This window comes from Peromyscus eremicus, chromosome 15 (genome assembly GCF_949786415.1).
Source record: "Peromyscus eremicus chromosome 15, PerEre_H2_v1, whole genome shotgun sequence".
In the NCBI taxonomy this organism is placed as follows: domain Eukaryota; kingdom Metazoa; phylum Chordata; class Mammalia; order Rodentia; family Cricetidae; genus Peromyscus; species Peromyscus eremicus.
The window spans coordinates 75,279,571-75,305,450 of NC_081431.1; the positions used below are offsets into that span (position 1 = coordinate 75,279,571).

The 25,880-nt window shown below is 41.7% G+C and overlaps 1 protein-coding gene across 3 annotated transcripts in view; it reads right to left on the reverse strand.

Moving 5' to 3' along the window:
- Cntnap5 (contactin associated protein family member 5) overlaps positions 1–25,880 on the reverse strand; it is a 920,429-nt gene that overhangs the window by 485,016 nt on the left and 409,533 nt on the right. For all 3 annotated transcript variants that reach the window (XM_059280761.1, XM_059280759.1, XM_059280758.1), the window contains exon 5: positions 6,516–6,719. In XM_059280761.1, coding sequence (XP_059136744.1) covers positions 6,516–6,719 — 204 coding nt within the window. The remainder of the gene's footprint in view (positions 1–6,515; positions 6,720–25,880) is intronic.

Here is a 25,880-nt window from a genome sequence, read left to right on the forward strand (position 1 = left end):
CCACATCCAAAAGATTTTTCTTTTCTTCTGTGTTTTACAGTTAGAATAACTATTTTAGTATCTAGAAAGAACACTATTAAAATATATTATTAATCCTGTGTGAATTACTGAATGCCACCTGAATTACAAGGAATTTTATGTGTGTGTTTCTTTAGTGGCTGCAGGATAAATTCAGAGTCTTGAACATGTTGACCAGGTTCTTAATATCATCTACCACTGAGTTATGCCCATACTCACAGGTTCAGTTTTTATTACATGTGTTTACTGATTTATGGGGATAGTGTGAGTATGAGCATGCAATGATTGTGCATGTGTAGACCAGAGAAAAAGTTGTGGGAGCTGATTTTCTCCTGCCACCTCCTGGGTCCAGGGTTTGAATTCAGGTTGTCAGCCTCGTCAGCAAGCACCATCACTCACTGAGCCATCTCACCAGCACACAAGTCTATTTCTCATCTGGTTCCAAAAGAAGACGATAGGAATGAATTCCATCCATTCCTTCTTTGGTTATTTTTTCACTAACACTCAGATATCCTACATTAAGGCAAATAAAAATTTATCTGATAAAATAAACGCAGAAAAAAATCTGTTGTTTGAGAATTCGTAGCTTAGAATTGTACTGATGAAGAGAGAACGATCATCTAATGAAGCCTCCCTAGAAATCTAGACTGTTGTTATGGAAACCGTAGAAAACACAATTCTCAGTGCACTATCATAGTCTTTATCTCAGGACACCTGTTTCCAGTTTTATCTCAGTTGCATTTGATGTTCAATTATCCCATTGTAACAGATTTTCAATTTATTAAGACAAGATAAAAATCCTCATGAACAGTTGAGAAGAATACAAATGAAATAATGAGGAAGAAGTTGGCTATGGGGCCAGAAACATAAAGAATTATTTTTCTAATTAAATGGAACTTTTTTTCTATTTAGTTTTGAGATGATGTAAGTACTACCTAAGCCTTATTGGAATGAACATGGGGAATGAGTGTTTGTACTTTTAAAAGATTTATTACTCTTAGGATTTTTAAATTTTTATTTGCATGTATGAATATTTTGCTCATATCTGTGTTTGTGCAGCATGTACATGCCTATAGAGGTTAGAGGAGGCCACTGAGTTCCTTGGAACTGAAATCATGGATCAAGGGTTGGGAACTGCTATGTGGGTCCTGGAAACTGAACCCAGGTAGTCTGTAATAGCAAATATGCCTTTACCTGTCCAGTCATCTCTCCAGCAGCCCCTTAAAGATTTATTTTTTATCATTTGTGTGTGAGCGTGTATGTTTCTGTATCCATGAATATATATGTGCAGTTGAGTGCAGGTGCCCATGGAGGCCACAACAGCACTCTCAGTCTTCTGGAGCCAGAGTTACAGGCAGCGTGTGTGTGTGTGTGTGTGTGTGTGTGTGTGTGTGTGTGTGTATGTGTGTGTGTATGTGTGTATGTGTATGTGTGTGTGTGTGTGTGTGTGTGTGTGTGTGTGTGTATGAATATATACATGCAGTTGGGTTCAGGTGCCCATGGAGACTATAGTAGCACCCCCAGTCTTCTGAACCCAGAGTTATAGGCACTTGTGAGCCTCTCCATGTGGGTACTGGGAACTGCATGTCCATCCTCAGCTCTCATAAACACTGAGTCATCTCTCCAGTTCCAATGTTTACATTTTTTAGCTTCATCTTTATTTTCATTCCTTTCCCTTATCCTCAGAAGGATAGCATGGGATAGCTGGGCAGAGAGTTCCAGGAACCTACCTCTTTCTGCCTCCCCAGTCCTGGCGACACAAGTTTGTGCTACCATACCCAGTCTTTTTTGATCCTGGAGGTCACACTCAGCTCCTCATTCTTGAGCAGTAAGCACTTTACCAAAGACCCATCTCTCCAACCTTGTCAAATTTCTTACATAGGTAATACTATTTATATCGTTTTGGTATTTTTAAAGATTTATTTGTGTGTGTGTGTGTGTGTGTGTGTGTGTGTGTGTGTGTGTGTACCTATGAAGGCTAGAAAAGGGCATTGGATCTCCTGGAGATAGAGTTATAGGCAGCCCTAAGCTGCCTGACATGAATCCTAGGAACCAAACTTCAGTCCTTTGCAAGAGTAGGAAGTATTGTTAACCACTGGGCAATCTCTCCAAACTCCCCCATACATTGTTTAAAAAAGAGAAGTTAGTTTCAAAGAAGGTGTGTGACTTACACAAGGACACTTGTTACCACGTAGATCTACCTGATCCCAAGCTAAAATTCTCTGCATTCTTCCTGCTGGCAAAAGGATGACATTCCCATTCTTCCCCATCTGTGTTCTAACCACTGCATTCAGTTCTACTAGTCTGTTGTTTGTGAGCAGTGTTGCAGAGCAGGAGTGGCGGGCTTCAGAGAACAACTGCATGAATTGGAGAGCAGAGAGCTGTGCTGAAGGAAAATGGTGAAATACAGTGGCAGAAGGACATTATATAGAATGCCAAGGCATATTGTAGCTTCATAGGTTAGCCAGGACCAGAAAAGCATGACTCCGTCACAGTTTTTTATTATAGTCAGGACTCACAAGTGCTCTCCTAAGGATGCAAGTGAGAACACTAAAACAAGAGAGGTGATTCCAGCTGGCTTGATCCCACCCCCACACCAGCTGCCCTCTCAAAAAGACAGGCCAAATCTCTGGGTATCACTAAAGCAACGAAGTACAAATCTTTGTCTTAGGACATCCAGTGTGGGTTGCTCCATCCTTGCTTCTTACTAGTGTCCAACTCCTGTGACTTTGCGACCATACAAAGATGTTCTCATAGTGAGTTTATGTGACACGGTTTAGATAGTGCATGGGTGCTATGTTTTAATTAGCATTACAAAGCTTGGAGACAAGTAGAAATATTTTTAAAGCAGGGACTGACAAGTACAACTTTTAGACAGATAGTGGTAATCCCATTGCTTAGTTACTGGTAGGTGATAATATTTGCTGAAAATTTTACAGGATCTAGAATCACCAAGTAGACAAACCTCTGAGCAAGTCTCTGAGGGAGTTTCTAGACTGGTTTGAGGTAGGAAGACCCATCTTAAATGTGGGCAGCAACTTTTCATGGGCTTGACACCAGGAGAGAATAGGGAGGAGAAAGTTTGGTGAGCACTGCATCCATCTCTTTCTGCTTTCTGACTGCAGATGCAAAGGGACCAGTGGCCATAAGCTCCCTTTGATATGTCTGACCTACAATGATGGACTGAGCCCTTGAGTTATGAGATGAAATAAATCCTTCCTCCCCTCACTTGTTTTTAGTTGGGTATTTGGCACAGCAAAAGGTAATGGATACATAGTTCAACATGGACTTATTTCATAAGTTGCAGAATTTATGAAGTCAGCCTGGGATGCATGACACTTTGTCTCCCAACAAAATAAAATAAAATATTGTATAGGACTGTCATGTGACATAAGCAAAATGTACATATGCACATATATATTTAAGTGCCTAGATTTAGACTCTCAAAAAGTAGAAAATTGGAAAGAAATGCTTTTCAGAAGACTTGATGATTATTCTCTAAATACATGTTAGTTGGCTTAATTAAATGCCTGAAATTCAAAGGAGCTATAAAATGAATGGTCACTGGTCTCTTTGGAGTTTGAGAAACTCACCATATTGTCTTGATAAATTGTCATGCAGTCCATGGCTTTAGCTTCTGAACCCTGCACCTAGCCCCCAAAGGACACCCAACTATGCTAGTTTTCTATGATAAGATTCTCACTGTTCTACATCTGCATGTGCTGGAATCACCCAACATTCCGCTTCCGTTCAAAGACATTAAACTATTGTAAGGATGAGTAACCTGCATGCTCTGTTGATGTCCTGTTCAGTACTTAACAACAGATCCCCAGGAGCACAACTCTTCGGCTCTTTGATTATCCACCTGCCTGCGTGGTTCTTACCTTTGTATTTCTACAGAGGGCAGATTGCCATGTGCAATTGAAATGAAACCCTTGAATGCTGGGATGGGAGCCACTCTACCCCCATGGACTGAAGAGTGAAATCTCATGCCTAGTTAGTAATTCTAAAAAAAAGTCTGTGTTCTACCCTTGGAAAGTAGGACAATGGCAACTACCTAGTGAAATTTCACCACAGAACCAATTCTGCCTTCAAAGGACACAGCACTGATAACTAGATAATACAAACTGCTGCTTGAACAACAGTGTGCTATGTATGTCTCCAGTTTACCCCTTTTCTTTATTTTTATTATTTATTTATTTATTTATTTATTTATTTATTTATTTATTTATCTGTCTATCTATCTATCTATCTATCTATCTATCTATCTATCTATCTATTTGTGTGTGTGTGTGTGTGTGTGTGTGCGTGCACGTGCGTGTGTATGTGTCTGTGTCAGAGGTCAATCTCTAGTGTTGTTCTTCAATTACTCTCCACCTTATTGTTTTGGAGTTTTTGTCTGTTTGTTTGAAGCAAGGTCTTCCACTGCATTGGAACTCATCAAGCAGGCTATGCAGATGTCTAGTGATCCCAGGGGACCTATGTGTCTCTGCTTCCCAAGTACTAGGAATACAAGCATGCACTACCACGTCAGGTTTTTTTATGTGGGTTCTAGGGATTGAACTCAGGTTCTTATACTTGCATAACAAGAAAGTTATCAACAGAGTGATCTCCCCAGCCCACAGTTAATATTTCATCTTCTATGTTAGGCATCAATTATATAAAGTAATCTTGGGAATCTATAGGTTCTTCCTACTTCTTTTCCTTATATTCACCATGAAGGCCAAGAGGATTCTTGGCGTTGTCACTGAGGAAGGACCAGAATTAAGACCTACATTGTTTGCTGTTGGGAGTGAGGCTGCCCAATGGAGAGTCTCATGTTCTCTTCCTGATGACTAAATACAGCTTGCTCTGATGACACCTGTGTACCTTGAGCTTGTTCCCAGTATTTATATTTATATTTATCTTTCTTGCCTACTTGATAGTAAATATTAATAACAATGTACATCCTCTCCCTTATATGAACAAATACTAAGTGGAAAACAGGAAGGGATTCTCAGACAAAGCAGCCTATTTGGGGCCCAGAAGGATGGCTCAGCAGGTTAAGTGCATATGCCATTGAGCCTGATGAATTGAGTTGGATCGCAGAGATCCACTTGGAAAACAGGGAGACCCAACTCCTTCTAGTTGTTCTCTGACCTTTACACTGTGCCATGGCACACTATATAACCACATAGAAATAAATGAATGCCATTAATTTTAAAAAGCCACTTTCTTCTCCCTCCAGCATCCATCTTTTCTGTTTGGTTTGTCTAGAGGAGGGCTCCATTGGTTTTCTTCCATGCTCTGAGGAACTCAGCACCTACCTCCCATGGCTTGCCTCGCCTTCCTTTCTTCCATAAGAAGGCATAATAGAATCCCTCCCTTCTGTTCTGGGGTGAGAAGTTGGGTACCATGAATGTAGACCTACTGGTAGTGCAGGAAGCTCAGGGAGTAGCTCACCCACAAAGGTAAGCAGCATCCTTCTGCAGGGAGGGAGAAAGATACTCTTCACTAAATCACCTGCCATTCTTCCAGGCCAGGCTGTCTTAACAAAGGAAAGCCTAGTGACTTAGGTTTTTCATTCATACATTTTACCTCCCACTAAAAAGAACAAAATGATTACATGTTTCTCCTGGCAGTTTTTTTTAAATGCGCCTGATCAGATCAAATATGAGAAGCTAATTATAATAAGTACGTGTTTAAAATTTTTTAAGTTACTTAAAAGTTTGAGTTCTGGAAAAATTCAGGTTAAGTATGCACATTAACAGATATTTAAAACTTACATTGTAGCTTCCCTTACATAGAAATATTGTATTTTATCACAGAATGATACCTCTGGCAAAAAAATAATGAAAATAAGTGCTCTTCTGCCTGAATGAAGATGAAATATTTGAAAATAAGTACTGTTCTAATCCCGTAAAGACAAAGGAAATAGATCACTTAGATAGTGCTCCAGTGACTCCATTTGCTCAAAGACGCTCCCAAGCATGATATAGTGACCTTGTGCAAAAATCAGTGAATATGAATACTTTCAGACCTGAATTTGAATCCCTAGCACCCATATCCTAAAATGATATTATTAATAATAATGATAATAATAACAAAGTAAAATGTGTCTATGACTGTGAGTACTTAGCCTAATGATAGAAATAGGTGGATCTTAAAGAGCTTGCTGGCCACCTAGCCTAACCCCAAACACAAGCTTTTGTGTTGGTAAGAGATCTTGTCTCAAGGCAATAAGTCAGAGAGAAAGAGGGGATATCTGGTGTCTTGCTCTCTCCTTTCACACATGTGTGCATGTATATGCACAACTGTACATTCATGTGCACACAACATACACATACACACACACCAGAATCAGTGAGCTACAAGTTCAGTGAGAGACTGCTACCAAAACCAAACCAAACCAAACCAAAACAAAACAAAAAACGGGGGAGGGGGTGATAGAGGAAGACATCTGAACTTCACCTCTGGCCTCAACAGTCATGAGTACATATGCACAAGTCTGACCCTACCCAGGTTCAGGTACAGGGCTAGCCTGCCCTTCTGGAGCTCCAGGGTAATATGGTCTCCACGTTGTCCTTCTCCATGGAACAGAACCCCATCTCCTTGCATGCTCTTGAACTTCAGGGAAATCACGTCTTTGAGGGTGCTCATCATCTTCTGATTGAACCTGTACAAAAGCGAGCTCCTGCCGTCAAAGTCAGCAACATCTGATTCTGGAAGAAGAGAGAAGAGAGAAAGAAATATCAATGTATTTCCTCATGTTATTCTTGCTTTACATCTTTGGTGCTGCTCAGTTCACAGGAATGTTCCTGAAATCTTGAAGAACTCTTACAGGGAGGCACATGGAGTAGAACCAACCTAAGTAGAATACAAGGAATTCATTTGTAGAGAGTGGACACACACCACACTGAAGTAGAAACTCCCATCAGTGATCATCAAACAAAAGAAGAGATGATCAGCAACAGGTCCTGGAAGGGAGCTGACACATAACTCCCTCCAATGGGATGTATGAAGTAAGAGAGCCTCAAGGCCATGGGGATAGCATTCAACAGAAATAATACAATACATGGAGTCTAGATATGATTGGGGCCTTAGAGGAAATGAGGGGCTTGTTCTAATACCCTGAGAGGTGCTTCATTAACATAAGAATAAGAAGGAGATATGGTGAGAGAGAGCAATATATGCTGCTATGCATAGGACGCTGCCAAAGGCCAGAGGAGCCTCCTCAGAAAGCAGCATTTAGAGTTCTCATGAAGGTATCTGTCTGAGGAGTCTTGGACCCAACCTTGGAACAAATGGAAGGTCAAATATTTTATAACTTCTAGGGGTAGCAGACACACTGCTTCTTAAATTCTCTGCCCTAGCAAGAGCGGCAGGGAGCTGTGGCCTGAGTCAGGTCATGTGATCCAGGATAAAGGTGCAGGCTCACGTTCTAACAGTGATGAGCCAGCCTGTGTTTGAGGAGACAGGATGACAGTGCCACAGGCACCAACATCAGGCTTTTGGACCAGTGCCTGGTCTGTAACTTCTCCTGATTTACCCTTCTTGCTAATTTGAGTCTGACATTTAGGGCCATTTGATCTCTTCATCCTAAGCTCCAAGCTGGAGTTGAAAAAGAGTCACCCTTTATTACGACAACTCTGGTTGAATAATTCAGTCTTTTCCAGAGCCCTGTGCGGAGAATTCCAAACATTCTTTGGGATCTAGTTAAGAAGAATAGCTAGTGTATGCAGACTGAAAATTTGAATTTAGTAGTATCGTGGTATATATGCCTCATTCTGGGCTGATAATATACTGTGTTAGGGTTTTATGCAAGAACATTCAGTCACTATTATTATGTTTATTTCGGCATTTATTCTTATCTGAGATAGTTCTTTAGTTGGGACGTAAACTTAAGTAAATGTACGTGATAACATGAAATCTCTCAGTATGTACATACATTGTCTAATGTCAACTCAGAATAAGCATATCTAGTTTCTGAAACATAGGCCACTTTGTTGATTAGTATGGCCTGTTTCCTCTGTACACAACATATTCACCCCATTATGATCTCAGAGTAGAGATTAGCTCAGCCTCATAGCCATGGCAAATGATGCAATATAGAGGTAGCTGGGCCGATGATAATGTGAATGGGGCTACTGACACTGCCTAATGACAGGAAGGAGGGGAGGGCACAGGACCCTCACCTGGAAGTGAAGCCATTATTCCTTTCTGCCCTCCTCAGCCAGGAGTGACCTTGTGAGACTCGAGTGTGTAGGGAGTGGAAGGGTAGGGAAGGAGACTGTGTGGCTTCCATGAGGTTGTCATCTACATGAAGGTGAAGAGGCTGCTGTCCTCTCCTGAAGCTGCTTTAATTAATCCCCCACCAAAGCTCTGTAAGTAACCATAGTCTATTTATTTGTTTGTCACATTGGGCTTCTGTGGGATCCTTACTTTGCTCTGTCTTCTATGCACTATCTGGAGTGAACAGACATTTGCTCACATCTTCCCAGGGAAAGCTAACACAATAATTATGAATTATAATTGTGAATTTATCTGGCACACTATCATCATATATAGAATACCAGACCTTTATTTAATCCAAATTCAAATTAGTATCCTTTCTTCCCATCCCTTTGTCCTGACACCAGCCTTTAAATCTCAGTTCTTTACTCTCAACTTTCTTGAAATCAACTTGGACAAATTCCATGCATGATATCATGTAGTAGTTGGCATTATATGCCAGCTTCATTTCATTTAGCATACTGTCCCCCAGTTCTGTTAGTATGAAAGCCAGAAAGAGAAAGTCAAGAAATCATGATCTAAACAATTTTATGAAGATATGTATAAACAAACTGATAAGTGTCTGTCAAAATATCCAGCGAAGAAACACTTGATTTGTGTGTGTGTGTGTGTGTGTGTGTGTGTGTGTGTGTGTGTCTGTCTGTCTGTCTGTCTGTCTGTCTGTCTGTGTACACATTCATATACATGTATAGGTGTGCAGATGCATTTGGATATGCATGTGAATGTCTTGTGTTGACACTGCATGTCTTCATTAATCATATTCTACCTCATTTTTGTTGTTCTTGTTGTTGTTATTGTTGATAAAGAGGCTCATAGAGCCCAGGCTGCTCTTGAATTCACAACATTGCCAAGAAAGACATTGAACTTCTCATCCTCAGCCTCCATTTCCTGACTGCTAGCTATAAGAGTGTACCATGTACTTGGTTTTACACAGTGCTGGGATCAACTCCAGAACATCGAAATGGTAAACACACTCTTTACTAACTGAACTGCCTCCCCAATTCTCATCTTTCACTGAACCTGGTTCTCAGCAGTTCAGCAGACTGTGTGGCCAGTAAGCACCAGGGACGCTCTTGCCTCCATCTCAAAGCTGAGATTACTGAAGCATGCCACTGAGCTAAGCTTTTTATCTGTGTGCTGAATTCACGACGCCATGCTTGTGTGGCAAGGACTTTATCATTGGGCAACCTCCACCACTCCTTGGAGAATTATTGTAGGCTACTTTCACATCCTTTCACTATGTTTATTACAAAAAAAATTGTACTGTAAAATGTTATTACTTCTATAATACAAAAAAAATGTAAGACTACTTAATTACAGCTTGGAATGGATTCATCATATACCATCTTAGCAGGGTGAACAAGAGGTGAAGGGCTGTGTGGACAGGATAGAATTATTCTTATTTAAAATCCAGAAGCCACAAAAACTCAATTTTCCAGGATTTACTAAGCAATTAAAATTCTCAGATTGAGTATTCATAATGATAACAATTATTTTTTCCTGTTAAAGGATATAGAATTATCTTTAATAAATAAAATTTTGAGAGAAAAATCATGATTTTCTGTAATTACCTTGAAAGTAAAATTCTATAATTTATTATTTACATATACAGTTTTATAAAGGTCCCTGGTGACTCCATTTTGTAAAACAAAACTGACAAGATTAGAGGAGTTTTTCCTAATCTCCTGTGCTCTTCAGAACCTTCTATTAGATGCCAGCACTACATCTGTGCATACTGTGCCCACTGGACTTCTAGCTGAACCGGTGGAGCTCTTGACACTGTTACCCTCTCTTGCACAATGAACATCATAGCTACACAGAGCATGAGTGCAATAGCTTTTCAGCTTGATCACCTTTGAGATTTTGTCTCAAGACTTAAGTTCATCCATAAGACATATACAATAGAAACACATAAAACATGTCCTTTAGCAAAAGACCCTTAAGGGCTGGGAAGATGACTCAAAGAGTAAAATGTTTGCTGTGCATGAATGAACTTGACTGGGTTCATATCCCCACCATCCCTTTAAATCAGCCAGGAGTACCTGAAATCCCAGAACTACGGAGACAGAGACAGGTAAATCCCTGGGGCTCACTGGCTAGCAAGTCTAGCCAAATAGGCAAGCTCCAGGTTCAATGAGAGACCCGTTCTCAACAATGAGGTATGCATGGGGCTGGAGAAAAGGGTCAGCAGTTAGGATTGCCCATTGTCCTTTCAATTCCCAGCACTCACATGAAGTGATTAATGGTTGAGTATGACTCCAGATCCTGGTCACCCAATGCCTTCTGGACTCTGCAGGCACCTGCACATACATGTGTACATATGCCCCCCCCCAAAAAAAAACATATACTCATAGTTAAAAGTAAAATAAAAATATTAAATAAATGACTGTTCAGAAACTGAGGAAGGCACTTGATATCCACCTCCACACATATGCACACCTATGTGAGCATGTGTGTGCACATACAAGCATGAACAAAGTGTTGAAAGAGTCTAGTCAAGTTGGAAGAGAAGACTTGGGGGAGGCAGTTATGATCATAATACATTGGAGACATGCTTAAAATCATCAGAAAGTAACCAAGGAAATAAATAGATAATCCAATAATTAATTATGCTAATACAAGTCACTTGACAACACATTAAAAATGTATACCATCTTACCAGACATACTATTTGTTTTAAATCAGGTTGAAATTGATTATCAATTGTGATTGGCTTAAGTAGAAGGGTCATGAGTTCATAAACTGATACTCAGTTAGGTGGCCCTATTCCTATACCAAATGATGATGTTTTGTTCTGGTGTCATGGTTTTCTGCAGTGTGTGCCAGGTTGAGCTGAAGCTTCCTACTGAGCCTTGTTCCCACTTTCTGCAGTACTGTTGAAATGTACCACCTGTGCAGGTATGTATATTGTGAATTACTACTCTCTTCTCATTGCTGATGCTCTGCCAGTGTGGCAGCAATTGAAGCTTTACTGTGCAGAAGAAGCACATAGCACCCATCAGTGCTTAGAAATGTGAATCCAGGGTGAATATATACATAGGGAGACTGGACAGTCTCAAAAGGGAAAGCAAGGCCCAGATGTACAAAGGAAGCATCAGTATGCTGGTCCTGAATAGTACACTCGAGAAGACATGGACCCAGTGTCACAGGGAGGAGTGAGTGGACAAAGAGCACATGAAGCTCAGTGATCAGACCAGGTTGTGGATGGCAAGAACTCTGTTTCTAGCATGCTTACTTACTAAAGGCCATGGTCACACCTAACCAGTAACTGAAAATCAACATTTTAGTCACAGGTGCATCAGTCCCACCTGCATGAGAAAATCCAGTGTTTAAACTCTACATTTCCACAGCATGAAGAACATCGCTACTCTAGTGTGTCATGCCCAACACTGTGTTAAACCTCTCCCACATTATCTTGTTAAAGGCACAGGTCTGAGTTCAGAGGGCACCCAATTCCAAGTTTTTGTGTCCCAGGACAAAGGATTACACCAGGGACACATAGTTATAAATTGAAACAGTTTGTTAAGAAAGGGAAAGCACTCCTGAGGGTGAGAGCTGGCTAGTGAGCAGAGGGAAAAGCATGTGTTCAAAAGCCCTGGGCCAGGAGCCACATGACACTTTCTAGGATAATTCACTTGGTAGCCCAGGCTGGCCTCGAACTCACAGAGATCTGCCTGGCTCTGCCTCCCGAGTGCTGGGATTAAAGGCGTGCGCCACCACCGCCCGGCTTCCTTTGTTAATCTTGATGCTGCATGTACCATGCCTGTTCTCTTTCCACAGTCCTACACTGGAAACCCGGGAATAGACAGTCTCGGTAGAGTCTGACCCTGGTCAGGCCATGCTCTGTGTGTGTAGTGGGGAAACAATGATGGACGAGCGTGGTTTTGCTTTATGGAAGCCACTGGAGAATTCTGGAAGAGGGCTGACTGAGTGCTTGAGTGGATCAACACATACAAAACATAGACTTTATTTCTTTGCAGATTTATGCACAGTGATGCACTTGTTTAAAAGTAAATGTTTAACACACACAACTTTGCTATTATTTTTTACATCTTCCACTTCTCACTTCATTTCATGCTCTCACATTGGAGTATCATTGGCCACGAGAACTCTTTGAATTCCTGCGTTGCTCAGTCAAGCTCTACATTCTAGAACTTTCCTTTCTCCAATAACTTCATGGTCTCCCCTTCATTACTACCTGTCGCAGCTATAACAATCCACATTCTCCTTCCTGAAGTTACTGGATAGCCTAGAGGGCCGATGATGAGATGAAATGACACAGAAACCATGGGAGCCCACAGAGGCTTCCTGCTGAGAACTGACTACAGAGAATCTGAGCTTGCTTTACCCAGCAGGGCTGCATAGGAGATGATTTGGCCATGGGCGTGTTTACCAGGTATTTGGAAGGGTCTACACTTGGCTGTACATTGTGCTTTGATTTTACAATGGGGAGGTCTTTTGCCCTTCCCCTTGGCATTGTTATAAAAAGCCCTTTTGAATAAATGAAGTGACTTTTGGGTATTGACCCAGGCCCTCCCAAGGCTATCCTGTGTTTCCGTCCTTCTCTTCATCTAGGTCTCTCGTTTCCTCTGGTATTTTCTTATCCCTCTCTCCTCCACCTAAGAACCCTTCTGAAGGTGGGAGCAGGTTGAAGCTGGTTTCTCCACAGGCTCCCACAAGAAACTCATTAGCTCTAAGGAAACAGATCTGCATGCAGTTCCTAACACCTGAAGCAGTGGTTCTACACCTGTGGGTTGCAGCCCATCAGATATACTGTATATCACATATTTACATTATAATTCACAACAGTAGCAAAATTACAGTTATGATTTGGCAATGAAATAATGTTATGGTTTGGGGTTACCATAATTAAGGAACTGTATTAAAGCCTCACAGCATTAGGAAGGTTGAGAACCCCTGACCTAAGGAAATCTGAGCATTTGGTGGAGAAACAAATGTGTATAAATGCTTCATTCTGGTTCTGCAGCTTATTACTTGGGGGCTCCAGGAAGAGCTCTCAACTTTCACAAGTTATACTTCTATTGATTATTTCATGAGGTCTATGGAAGTTTAGCCTACAAAGTCACTATGACAATTACAGAATTATAGACACCTACATATGAAAATACATTCAATATCATCTCATCTTGTTATTAATCCAGAGGATATTTCCAGTGGAAAAGATTGTGTGTGAGAGGTGAAGATGGTATAAAGACTGGTGTGAATAAATTTTGAGGCAGTTCGGAGTGGGGAAGCCTTCATAACTTTTCAAAATTCTGAGTATTCAGCTGTAGTTGGGACATCTGTGTAATCCTGTTTGCCAACCCCCATGGCTAAGGAGACATTGCTGTAGAGGGAGTGGAAAGAGTGAAGGAGCTGAAGAGTGTATGAACTGGACTCTTAAAATCATACTGTCTTAAAGACATAAGAAGTGAGATATTGTTTTTCATCCTGGAAAAAGTCTCAGACTGAAGAAGTAAAAACTCTTAAGTCTCAGGAAGTTCCTGAAACTTATAAGATTCATAAAGTTCTCTTCAAGGTTATATAAACAATAACAGCTGCTGAGAAGAGATTTTCTGATCTATCCAGCTGCCTACCAGTTGTGCAGGGCACTCCAGGGTTGCAGCTTTGGAGATTTGTCACCTGTGCTGTTTCTGGTGATGCAAAGACAAAACTGTGATGAGTCATCTTCACTCTTACAATTAATTCCTCACTCATGCTCCATAAATAATTCCAACAAATGCATGGGTTTTTCAAACTGGGCTATGGTACAATCTGTTTTTTGGACTATTTTCAGTGCCCTGTCTGGTATGAATACATAGTTACATCTCCCTAGGAAAAGTCATACAACAAATAGTAACACAAGACAATACTTGTGAATCATGGCGATATGATTATTTGCTGACTTGCTACATTAACTGCCCTGCCCTTAGGTGCTAGGTGTCCATTTACACTGAAAAGGCTACTTCTGTACAGACAGTGGTTCTCAACTTGTCATGATCCCTTTGGCAACTCTCTGTCTCCAAAAATATTTGCATTATGTTTCATAACAGCAGCAAAATTACAGTTATAAAGTCGCAAAGAAATAATGTTATGGTTAGGGGTCACCACAGCATGAGGAACTGTATTAAAGGGTCCTAGCATTAGGAAGATTGAAATCTCTGCTCTAGAGGCTTGTTTGCCACTTGACCTGTAGTGCCTGTAGTGTCTCTATATTTGCTGACTCTCACAGCAATGACATGCTCCCTTCATTGAGCACAGATTCAAACTGGTAGGATGGCGCAAGCTTTTCTCCTACCACCACCACCATTTATCAACAGAAACATTTTGCTCATCCAAGAGAACTCAGCCAAACACCCTGGACATTTGCAATATTGATTAAGTTGCACATGGATTGCTACAGTCTTTTCACAGATGGAGAAACAGAAGTTCGAGAGAAGTTTTGAAGAAGGATTAAGTGCACTCCCTGAATACTTAATCCCTTCTCCAGACACCAGGAAGATGTTTAGCATTCCCAAAGCCACTTGGATAAACAGATTTAAAGTAGTAATAATGGCTCGTAATTTTTACTGTTGCTGTTAAACAAAAAGAGATACAACATACATTAGATTTTCATCATTGGATGTTATTATACCTCTGTTCTGATTGCCTTGTTTGGACTTTAATTTGCAGATAGGGTCCAGTTATTCACATTAAAATCTTTACTTGTATTATATACATATCTTGGCAGATTCTCTTTAAAATAAGATGAAAGAAAAAATATAACATGCAATAGATTCATCCAGTTTAGAAATGAGCTCTTATTTTTAACAGTTATTGTTGTGTGAGTATGGTTTGCAAACTGTATCTGTGTGTGCCTGTGTGCATGTGTGTATGTATGTATGTGTGTGTGTGTGTGTGTGTGTGTGTGTGTGTGTGTGTTTGTGTGTACATACAGGTTCACATGTGCTGTGCGGTTATGTGCATGTGGAGGTCAGAAAACAGCTTTCAGGAGTCAGTTCTCTCCTTCCACCTCTTATGTGAGGCAGGGTCTTTTTTATTGTTTCTACATCCAAGATGTGCACTCCAAGCTGTCTGGCTCATGAGCTTGCACGTAGTTTTCTCTGTTGCCAGTTTTGCTGCAGGATTGCTGGCATCACAGATGTATGTTCCCACATTTGGCTTTTTACATGGGTTCAAACTCGCATCATCAGGCTTTCATAGCAACACTTTTACCTACCAAAGCATCTCCCCAGCACCAAAGTTACTGCCTATCAAGGACACCAAGATAATAACTGACAGAACTAACTATGCCTTCACATTCTCTCACAAGTCTGCAATGGCTTATGGAGATGTTGTGCCCTCAGTCAAACAAACTATCCCTGGGGGATTAAAAATTGTAGTTAGTAGCATGTATTTTACTTCACTTAATGGGCTTTATAGGCCTGCGTGATCTAGATTTTTGTTCCTTTGAAATGAGAACATAAACACTCAGAAGATCATGTACCTGCTCACAAGCATACAGAAGGTAATGAGTTGTTTGACACTGAAGACAAGTTTTGCCTCATTAAATAATGGGGGTGTTTTAAGGATTGCTTGAGATATAAAGAATTTTGTGCAGATTGAAGAAAACATACACTACAAAACTCAAAGTGAGCCAAAGAATAAGTGGATATTAGCCATTAAGTAAATGATAACCAAGCTACAATGCATAGACCCAGAGAAGCTAGGTAGAGAAGAAGGCTCAAGGGGGGATGCATGGATCTCCCAGGAATGGGGAAATAGAATAGATTTCTCATGTGGACTGGGAGCAGGTGGGGACAGGAGTGGGAGGGATCAGGTAAGGAGGGGAGATGGGATGGAGGGAGAGAATTCTGGGAGAGATTTATGGAATTAGGAGACATTTGTGGAGCTGAGTGGAAATCTAGTGCAGTAGAAATTTCCTGGAAACTATGAAGGTGATCTTAGTGAGGACTCCAAGTAATGGAGGATATGGAGTCTCCACTGGCCATCTCTTATAGCTGGCCAAGGTTCTCAGTGGCAGGACTTGGGTATATTCAATTGAGTTGTTGGCCAAGGGGGTCCCAAGTAGATCCCAAACAACACAGGCTTCTGCTAGAACAGAGGGTTGCTCTCTGCAAATGGACAGCAAGGCTCCATTGTTGAGGACAACATTCACATACCTCATTGAACAAGGAGATTTTTGACCTGGTGCCTATATGGAGCTGTCATTCCTATGCTCTAGTCTCTTTGGTACAGGAAGATCCTCAAACGGCTACCTAAAGAAAAACATGGACACCAAACCAGCAATAAAACTGTTGACCTACAATCTGTCCTGTCTGGAAGATGTGCTGGAGCAATTGTGGCACAGAACTTGTGGAAGTGGCCAACTGATGTCTAATTTGACTTGAGGCCCACTGCAGGATATCCATGTCCTACACTGCTTTGATATCCAGGAACTGGAGACTAGATAGCCCAGAGACCTAGGGTAGAGCCAAACATGACTGACCTAAAAGAAAGATTAAAGAAATGATTCCTAATGATGTTCTATTATACATAGCTCAGTGCCTTGTCCAGTCATCATCAGAGAGCTTTCTCTGGCAGCAGATGGGAGAGGTTGCAGCTACCCATAGCCAGATATTATGTGGAGAGTCTAAATTGGAGGCCTTCATCAGGTCCCTCCCCTCAGAGCTCAGGGTGGAAAGACTGTAGGAGTCAGAGGGGATGGAGGACACCAGGAGAACATGGCCTACTGACTCAACTAAGCATGGCTTATACAGGCTCATGGGGACTGAAACAGCAAGCAGGGGGCATGCATGGGTCTGCACCACGTCCTCTCATAGATGATGTGGCTGTTGGCTTGGTGTTTTAGGGAGACTCCTAACTGTGGGACCTGGTGTATCTTTGATTGGCATGCCTGCTCTCTGGAATCTTTTCCTCCTGTTGAGTTGCCTTTTTCAGTCTCAGTGTGAGGGCTTTTGCTTTGTCTTACTGTGTTTTGTTTTGTCCTGTTTGGTTGTTGTCTCTTGGAGATCTGATCTTTTATGAAGGGAGACAGAGGGGGAATGGATTTAGGGAGAAGGGAGGGGGAGGGGACAGAACTGGAAAGAGTGGAAGGAGGGGAAACTGTGGTCAGGATGTATTGTTTAAAAGAAGAATCATTTTCAACAGAAAAGAAAAGAGGACGAATTAAAGGAGAGAGGATGGCAGGCAAGATGATCCAGCCAGTGAAATACTTGCTCTGCAATCATAAAAGTCAAGCATAATCCTACTGTGGGATGTTCTGCATGGCAAATGTGTTAATAAATAAAACACTGATTGGCCAGTAGCTAGACAGGAAGTATAGGCAGGACTAACAGAGAAGAGAATTGAGGGAATAGGAAGGGAAGGAGGGATCCTGCAGCCACCGCCAGGACAAGGAAGATGTAAGGTACCAGTAAGCTACGAGGCACATGGCAAAATACAGATTAATAGAAATGGGCTGAATATAAGAGTAAGAGCTAGACAATGACAGGCCTGAGCTAATGGCCAAGCAGTTTAAATAATATAAGCGTTTGTATGTTTATTTTATAAGTGGGCTAAGGAACTGCCAGGGCTTGGCGGGACCGGGAGAGAAAACTCCAGCTACAAATGGTTCCCAATGTGGGGCAAGAGTTTCCACCTAAAACCTAAAAAAAAAATAAAATAAAATAAAATAAATAAATAAATAAATAAATAAATAAATAAATAAATTCTAAAATGGAGCTAAAAACAGCTTCCCAGTTGTCTTTCTCGTTAGTGACAGCCTGCAGGTTTGAGCTACTACATGACGGGTTCATAGCGTGTGTGCGGTCTTGACCTATGCTATGTCACACAGAGGTGTCTTCAAGCTGCTCACTATGCTGTCTGTTGGATATAGTTTTTGCTAGTTTAAAAAAAAGCGGTTTCTGGGCTACACACTGCTTTGATAGAAGCATAGACCCACTATTTCTGAGAGTTGATGGCTCCCAGAGCTGGCTACATAATCCTTCAACACGCAGAAATTAGGAGAGGCAGACTAAACAAAACTGTTCTCTGACCTCCACATGTGCATCACAGTATGTGCACATCCCAAAGTATACATCAAACATGCATGTGTATACACAAACACACACACACACACACACACACACACACACACACACAAACACACTAATTTTTAAGAAAATTAAATAGGATATTGAGGGGTAAGTTTCTTTTCTTTGTAAGTTAATGTGATCTTCCTTGGCTCCTGGTCTTCTGCATTGCTTCCTGCATACAAAGGCCAAGGAGCAGTGGTTTTTCATGAGAGAACCTGAGCAAAAACACTCATGCTTGGACATCTTTTAGGGTGGATTTTGTGGTTCCATGGCTATAGGCATGGGTTGGGGTCTGGAGAGTTGGTACCCACAGTAATATCCAGGTTTTCATGCCCTGGAACAAAGAAATGGACTGGGGACAGGTAGAGTGCTAGAAGCAGATACAATTTTTGAAGGGAGTGCTTTGTAGAGTGGGACTTGGCTAGGAAGCTAGGAAAGACAGAGGTTTGATGGCAACTGATCATGAGGATTGTGACACTGTGTGCTATTTACAAAGGACCGGTTTCTCCTGAATTCATGTACCGCCCAGGATCCACCCCTTGTATAGAACATTTGCTGGTGGAGGTGTGGAGTGTTCTAGTCACCCACATGTCAATCTTGATACCTTCCCTCAGTTCTACTCTCCTGATGCCTACTACTAGGTCCCTGCTAGGTCTCTTTCTTCTAGCTCACTTGTGTGGTCTTATTGATCTCAGACATTCTTGGTTTATACTTGATGTTTTGTTTTGGTTTTGTATTTCTTTTTGTTTCTTTCATGTGTTTGTGTGCATGCCTGTGCGTGTGTATGGGTGTGCATGTGTGTGTGTGCATGGGTATGTAGATATTGGAAGGTCACATATGCATGTGCAAGTATGTGCCCATAAAGGCTAGAGGTTCATGTCCATCTGGCATCTTCCCTCATTGCTCCCATCTTATTTATTGAGACAGTCCCTCACTTGAACCCAGAGCTCAGTAATGGCTAGTCTAGCTTGTCAGCTTTCTCCAGGGATTCCTGTATCTCTACTTCCCAAGTGCTGGGATTGAAAGTGGAATTCTGAACTTGCCTGGTATTTTTGTGGGTATCTGGGGTCTGAAATGAGGTTCAAACTAGTGTACTACATGGTTTAACATGGAACAATCTTTCCAGCCCTGTGGCTTGTGCTTCTATGAAGCCCTTTCTGTGTGGTGTGCCTGCATTCTGGATGTGCAGCATGAGTGGGCAGTGACAACCTTGAAAAAGCTCTGAGCTGGATAACACAAACACAACTCTCTACCCAGGAGAAGTAGAGAAGCTCCCTGTGCTGGGAAAACCAGAGTAGGAGAGCCCTACCGTCTTCAAGCTGAGGCAGAGTATCAGGAGTAGGTATATCAGACCAGGAGAAGGGCTTCTGAGGATCGAGGGTATTGTCAGTAGAGGGGTGCCAGTAAGAGAGAACACACAGGGGCAGATGTTGGGTCTGTAAGGATCAGCTGGGTCTAGCCCCTTCCTCATAGAACAGCAGTGTTTTAAGACAGGAACACAGGTCAAAAGTACAAGATCTAGGATCTCATTGCAGAAACTACGCATGTGTAAGAACAAAATCTGTTTGATCATTTTCAAAATAAAAACACCTTGAGGCACCTCATGTACAGGTACAGATGGCCAGCAAATACTGGGAACCTCTAAGCTAGCAACCCCAGCCAAACTCTACTAGCCTAACTAACCAAACTGAAACTTTAAAGTAGAAAATTACAATCAGCTGAGCTTGCCTAGCAGCCTGCTTACATAACAAGGTCACCTGCCTGATAAGCTCTAAAATAAATTGGTTGTAAAACATAGATGTGTATAGTGGTTGTAGAGAAAAAGATGAACACAAATGACAGAGGGAAAAGAAGACCTAGATAACATGTAAGATTGTGCACTCCTGATTACTCAACCAATGGGAAAGGAAGGAAGGGAGGAAAGGAAGGGAAGGTCTTACGTTCTGTTTCTAACAATTGTTCTCTGCTCTCAGTCAGTGTGCTTGTCATTCTGGGCTGGCAGTCAGTTTTGTGATGTAATAAGATAAACAATTGTGCTTTCCCCACACAGAGTCTTCAGTTCTTTTATGAAATGAGGGTCAACATTTCTCACAGCATGGATTCACAACTGGTATGTTAAGGAATCCCCTAGGAGACTTTGATGTCCGTGAGTTCGGGACTGTTCGGGTCCCTTTGCTGTTTTTCTGCTGTATGCACCAGGCTAGCTGGTACACAGCTCCTGAGAGTTCCTGATTTCACCCACAATGCCGGTGACCTGGAACACAACTGGTAGCTACTTACTGGAGCAAATAATCTTTCTCTTTCTCAAAACTGATTTTTAAGATCTCATTATTATAAACTCTATTCAGTGTAATCTGTAGTTTGTTTCAGTGATATTTCCAGACAATGATGGATAGGCCAATCATGATCCTGAGAATCCCCCAGGAAGGGTGGGTGGTACATCTCCCCAGCCTGGCCTTCCATGTCAAGACAAACCCTGCCTGGCCATCTTCTTTCCCTGAGGAGCTCCAGAATGCCAATGAGGGCTGATTTCTTACTGGCTTCATAATTGCTGACCCAGCTGTCAAGCTTATTTTCTGAGAAAGACGGAGTTCTACGGGCAAATTCTGGCATGTTTGATGGGTTTTGGAAACCTGTCAACAAACCAGCTTTAAAAAGGGCTTTTCTGACTAAAACAGTCCAAGCTTGAATTCCCAAGTGGCCTGAGAGAAGGAGGCTTGTGTCTCAGAGTCAGAAAGCTGAAGGTCAAAGCTGACAGGAGAAAATACTGACCCACCTAGAGACAATTAGTCTCACTTGGACTCTTCAGCTACTCAGAATAAACGATAGTTTCAATACAAATGCATTCTAAAGCTTTTCTGATGATACATTATATGAAAATAAATATTATATTCAGATCATATGCTTACACTGAAGACCTGAGGACTTTGGCTTGTAATCCACAAACCACGAAAGTTTCCACAGGCAGCTTGAATTTTTACCTATCTCCCATCCACTCTGTGACTTTTCCAGGCCTTATCAGCAACTTCAGTGACCTCAGACGAACCCTCAATAAAAAAAGAAGCTTCCAGAGTAAACTGTCAAAGCTTAAGAATAGCTCTTATAACAAAATTTCAGGAATTCCTGTGTTTGGTGAGCAGGTGAAAGAAACAGGAAAAGAATCAAGGCAACTTACAAGGAAAAGTTAAAACAAATAAAAGACACAACTCTAGATTCCAATCCTAACCCAAGCACATGTGTTTAGGATTCTTGTAGTCAGATATTCACCATCCATCCATCCATCCCTCCATCCATCCATCCATCCACTCACCGACTCACATATCTTCCCATCCTTCCTTTCTCTCTCTCTCCCTTCCTCCCTTCCTTCGCTCCTTCCTTCCTCTTTCTTGTTTTCCTGAAACAGAATCTCCCCTGGGACAGTTTGCCTCAAACTTGCTGTGATACTGAGGACATCCTTGAACTTCTGATCCTCTTACTTTTACCTCCTGAGTGCAGGGATTCCAAGTGTGCACCACCAAGCCTGGTTTATACCATCTAGGGATTGAATACTGGGACTCATCTTGCCAAACAGGTAGTCTACCAGCTGTGCTCTATCATCTGTCATCAAACTAGTTTCTTTTTATGAGGGTTTTCTATATATTTTGGTTCTATATATATATATATATATATATATATATATATATATATATATATATATATATATAGATCTGCAAACATGCTTAAAGTTTTATTATAATTAGACTGTTCACAAATTACAAAGATGATATCAAAATCATTTTAGAGAACTCCTGTAGTAGATTTTTTTTTCTTTGTTTGTACCTGAACTCAATGTTGGCATTGAGCATGTTTCTCTCTCTCTCTCTCTCTCTCTCTCTCTCTCTCTCTCTCTCTCTCTCTCTGTATGTGTGTTTGTACATGAGTTTCTATACATAAGGGCATCTGGATGCCAAAGGATAGACAACCTGCAGTCTTGTTTCCAGGAGCCATCTACACTAAAAGTAGGACAGCGTGCCCCAGGGACCTGTCTGTCTCCGTCTCCCACAGTCTCTGCCATCAACCCAGATCATTATAGCCCAGCCCTACCCCCATGGGTTCTAGGTACCCGACTTGTGTCCTTGTGTTTGCATTGCAAGCACTTTACCAACTAAACCAGTTCCATTTGAGCGTGTTCTGAATTCATTTTGATCTCTTCTCTCTCTGATGCCAAGATGATGAGGATGATGGGTCAAGCCCTCTGGGAGATCACACACAATATTGTGGACTTAAAGGAACCACCATGACGGAATGATACCTAATAAAAAGAAGTGGTAATGTGCTTCCTACAATTCGTCACTCCAACAGGTTTTGTGGGAGTAAAACAGTAAGATATAAGTAACTAGGCAGGGACAAGAAGAATGGAGTGGGACGTTGTGGAACAAACTAGAAGATGAGATTTGAATGAAAGGTGCAACATGAGCACTCATGGGAACTCATCTAGGCAGATTAACCAAAGGTTTCACTAAGGAGCAACATTTCATAGATATTTTTCACAAGTCACCAGAAGGACGGGGATGATTCTGGAAAATGCTGACAGTGGGAAAGCAGCCCTCATGAGATTGAGCACAGACAGTTCTTAGCTGTGTCTCTGGTTTACTCCATTCTCAGTGGTCTTCTCAGACGTAACATACAGATGCTCCAGTAAGGCCATTTCATTTGACATTTAAACAGGAGCCTTGAAATTGGAGCAGAAAGCTGCTCAATATTTTAGTGATAGTAGCTCTGGTGTTCTATGAAAACATTCGCCATGGGCCTGAGGAGACGGCATACTCAGTAAAGTGCTTGCTCCGAACGTGTGAGGACCTGAGTGCAGCTCTCCCATTCCCATTTAAAAAGCCAGGTTCAGGGCTGGGGATAACTCAGTGAATAAAAGCATTTGCTTCACAAGCAAAAGGTTCTGAATCTCCAGAAACCGCACTAAAGGAAATAATATAAAGGAATGTATCCATTTGCATATCTGCCATTACAAGACAGTGATGGAACAGAATAATTGATGTTCTTCTCTGGCTGCCACACTCACAAGTAAGCATGGACCCTGACACACATCTTTTGTATAAACCACACACACACACACACACACACACACACACACACACACACACACAGAGCCACACAAACGAGAAAGCCAGGTGACACTGTAGCTTATAATCTCATACTGTAGAGGTGAAGGCAGGAGGATCCCTGGGACTTGCTGCCCACTCAGCGTAGGAAATTCAGTGAATTCCAGGTTCAGTGAGACTTTTTTCAATAAAAATAAAATGTCTTCTCCTGGGCTCCATATACACACACATACACACGTGCACACATACAGACATATATGTATACACACATATACCATGCACACAACACAAAAAACAAAAGTTTTCTATGATTTCGTGTTTTGAATAAATTCTATGATCTTCACGATTCTGCCTGGGTGCTTAGCATTGCGACCTGTGAGTCAATACATGAATCACTGAAGTGACCACATCCTCAGGGACTGAAGGTAAAACAAGCTATCAGACAAGGCCCTGGCCTTTCTGTGAAAACTGACTGCAGAGTGACTGGTCCAGCTATGAGGGCAGGTTACCACTTAAATCACCATGGTTAGCATAAGGCAAGTGGAACTTCAGAGCCATGCAAGCATCCCATACATGAGGCCCTCGTCCATCAGGACAGACTTGCTACCCTGGATATTCCTCCCCTTCCCCAGCTTTACCTACAAGGACTTGGTTCCTTCAACCTCCATCCACAGATATGAACAGAGTTTGTCTTTGATTGATTGTGTGTGTATGTGTGTGTATGTGTGTGTGTGTGTGTGTGTGTGTGTGTGTGTGTGTGTACATTTCTGTGTGCATGAAGAGGCACCTATGTACACAATGTGTGTGGAGGCCAGAGGATAACTTTGGGTATTGTTCCTCAGGCTCCATCCACCTTGGGGTTAGGGGACAAGGTCTATCACTAGACTGTAACTTACCAAGAAGGTTAGTAGACAGTCTGGCTAGTATTCCCCAGAGGTCTGCCTGACTCCATCTGCCCATCCCTAGGATTACAAGTGTGGAGGAATCTGCTCACCATTTTTCTGAGATGAAAACCAGACCCTCCTGTTTGCAGGGCAATATTAACCGACTGGGCAAGGGTTATCCTCTGTACCTCCATAGCTCAAAGGCAGTGGTGAAGGACAATTGACTATCATATATCAATGGTAGAAGGAGCATTCAGATTCTCAATCAATTAGAAACGTCATAAAGAGGTCATGGGTTAAAACAGAAGTCTTTGGTGTTTCTGTGTACTATACCTCTGTTGCCTGTATCTATCCCTTTTTTATTCAGTTATTTCTAGCAAGAGAGATGGCAGGACACTTGCATTAGTCTAATTTTAAGATACTTCTGGACCTCTGTTTTCTTATCTGTGGAGTGAAAGAATTACAATAAACTGGCAAGATTGTCCAGCTCTTGGTACTAAGCACCATATTACAAAGTGGGATCTGGGGCCTCCAAGTCTCAGATCTGACTACGGTCATCCTGCAATCCACACCTCCAAGGCTGCTCTGGCTGTGCAGCAGGCCTTCCAGCATTCCCATGAGAACATTATACTGACCTTAGGACCCCAAAGATGAAATCTACAACTTTCATGACTTCTACTGCTTCTGACAAATGGCTCTGGATGATAAGAACTACAGCAAAGAAGATGGCTGAAGCAGAGACGATACGGGATTGATTTGGGGAAAGAGAGCATGACTTTGGCTCAGAGGGTGATGAATTTTGGATGATATCACTTGGCAGTAATTAACCAAACAGGAGCAAGGTCTTGTGTAGAGGGAGGAACCTGGGGTATAAAGAGAGGGTTGCAATTCTTAATGAGTCTGGGGAGCCTGGCAGATCATTATGCTTTATCAGAATTTATAATGCTTTTTAAAATTAATTAGCTTCCCATACATAAAGAAATTCAAATAGAAGCCCCAGAGAAAATTCAATGTAGCTTAAAGTCTCCAGATGGCTTGATGGAAGAGGTCAAAATCCTTCAGGACCAGGAATGTAAAACCTCAACCATTTACCTCTACCCGAAAGATGTGTACCTGAATAGAAAGGAGGAAAGAACGGGAAATGTGTGACCTAAATATCCAAAGAACAAAGCTTATTTGGGGGCTAATCACATGCCAAACACTGCTTTGAGGAATCAGAGGCATTAAAGCAAGCAGGTATTGTTTCCATTTTTATAGAGGACTTAAGACTGCCCAAGGTTACAGAAGGAGTTAATGCTAAAGGCAGGTCACCTGGACATCTTGGTGTTTTAAGCCCAGTCCATGTGTTGAATATGGCCATGTATGATGTTAGAAAGCTTTCAAGGAGGCTGTGAAGATAGTTCAACTGGTAAAGTACTTGCCACACAAGTGTGTGGACCTGAGTTCAATTCCCACATCCTCTGTAAAAAGACAGGCATGGTGGGAATGACATTTCTCTAGTCCTACTACTGGGGAGGCAGAGGTAGGTGGACCCC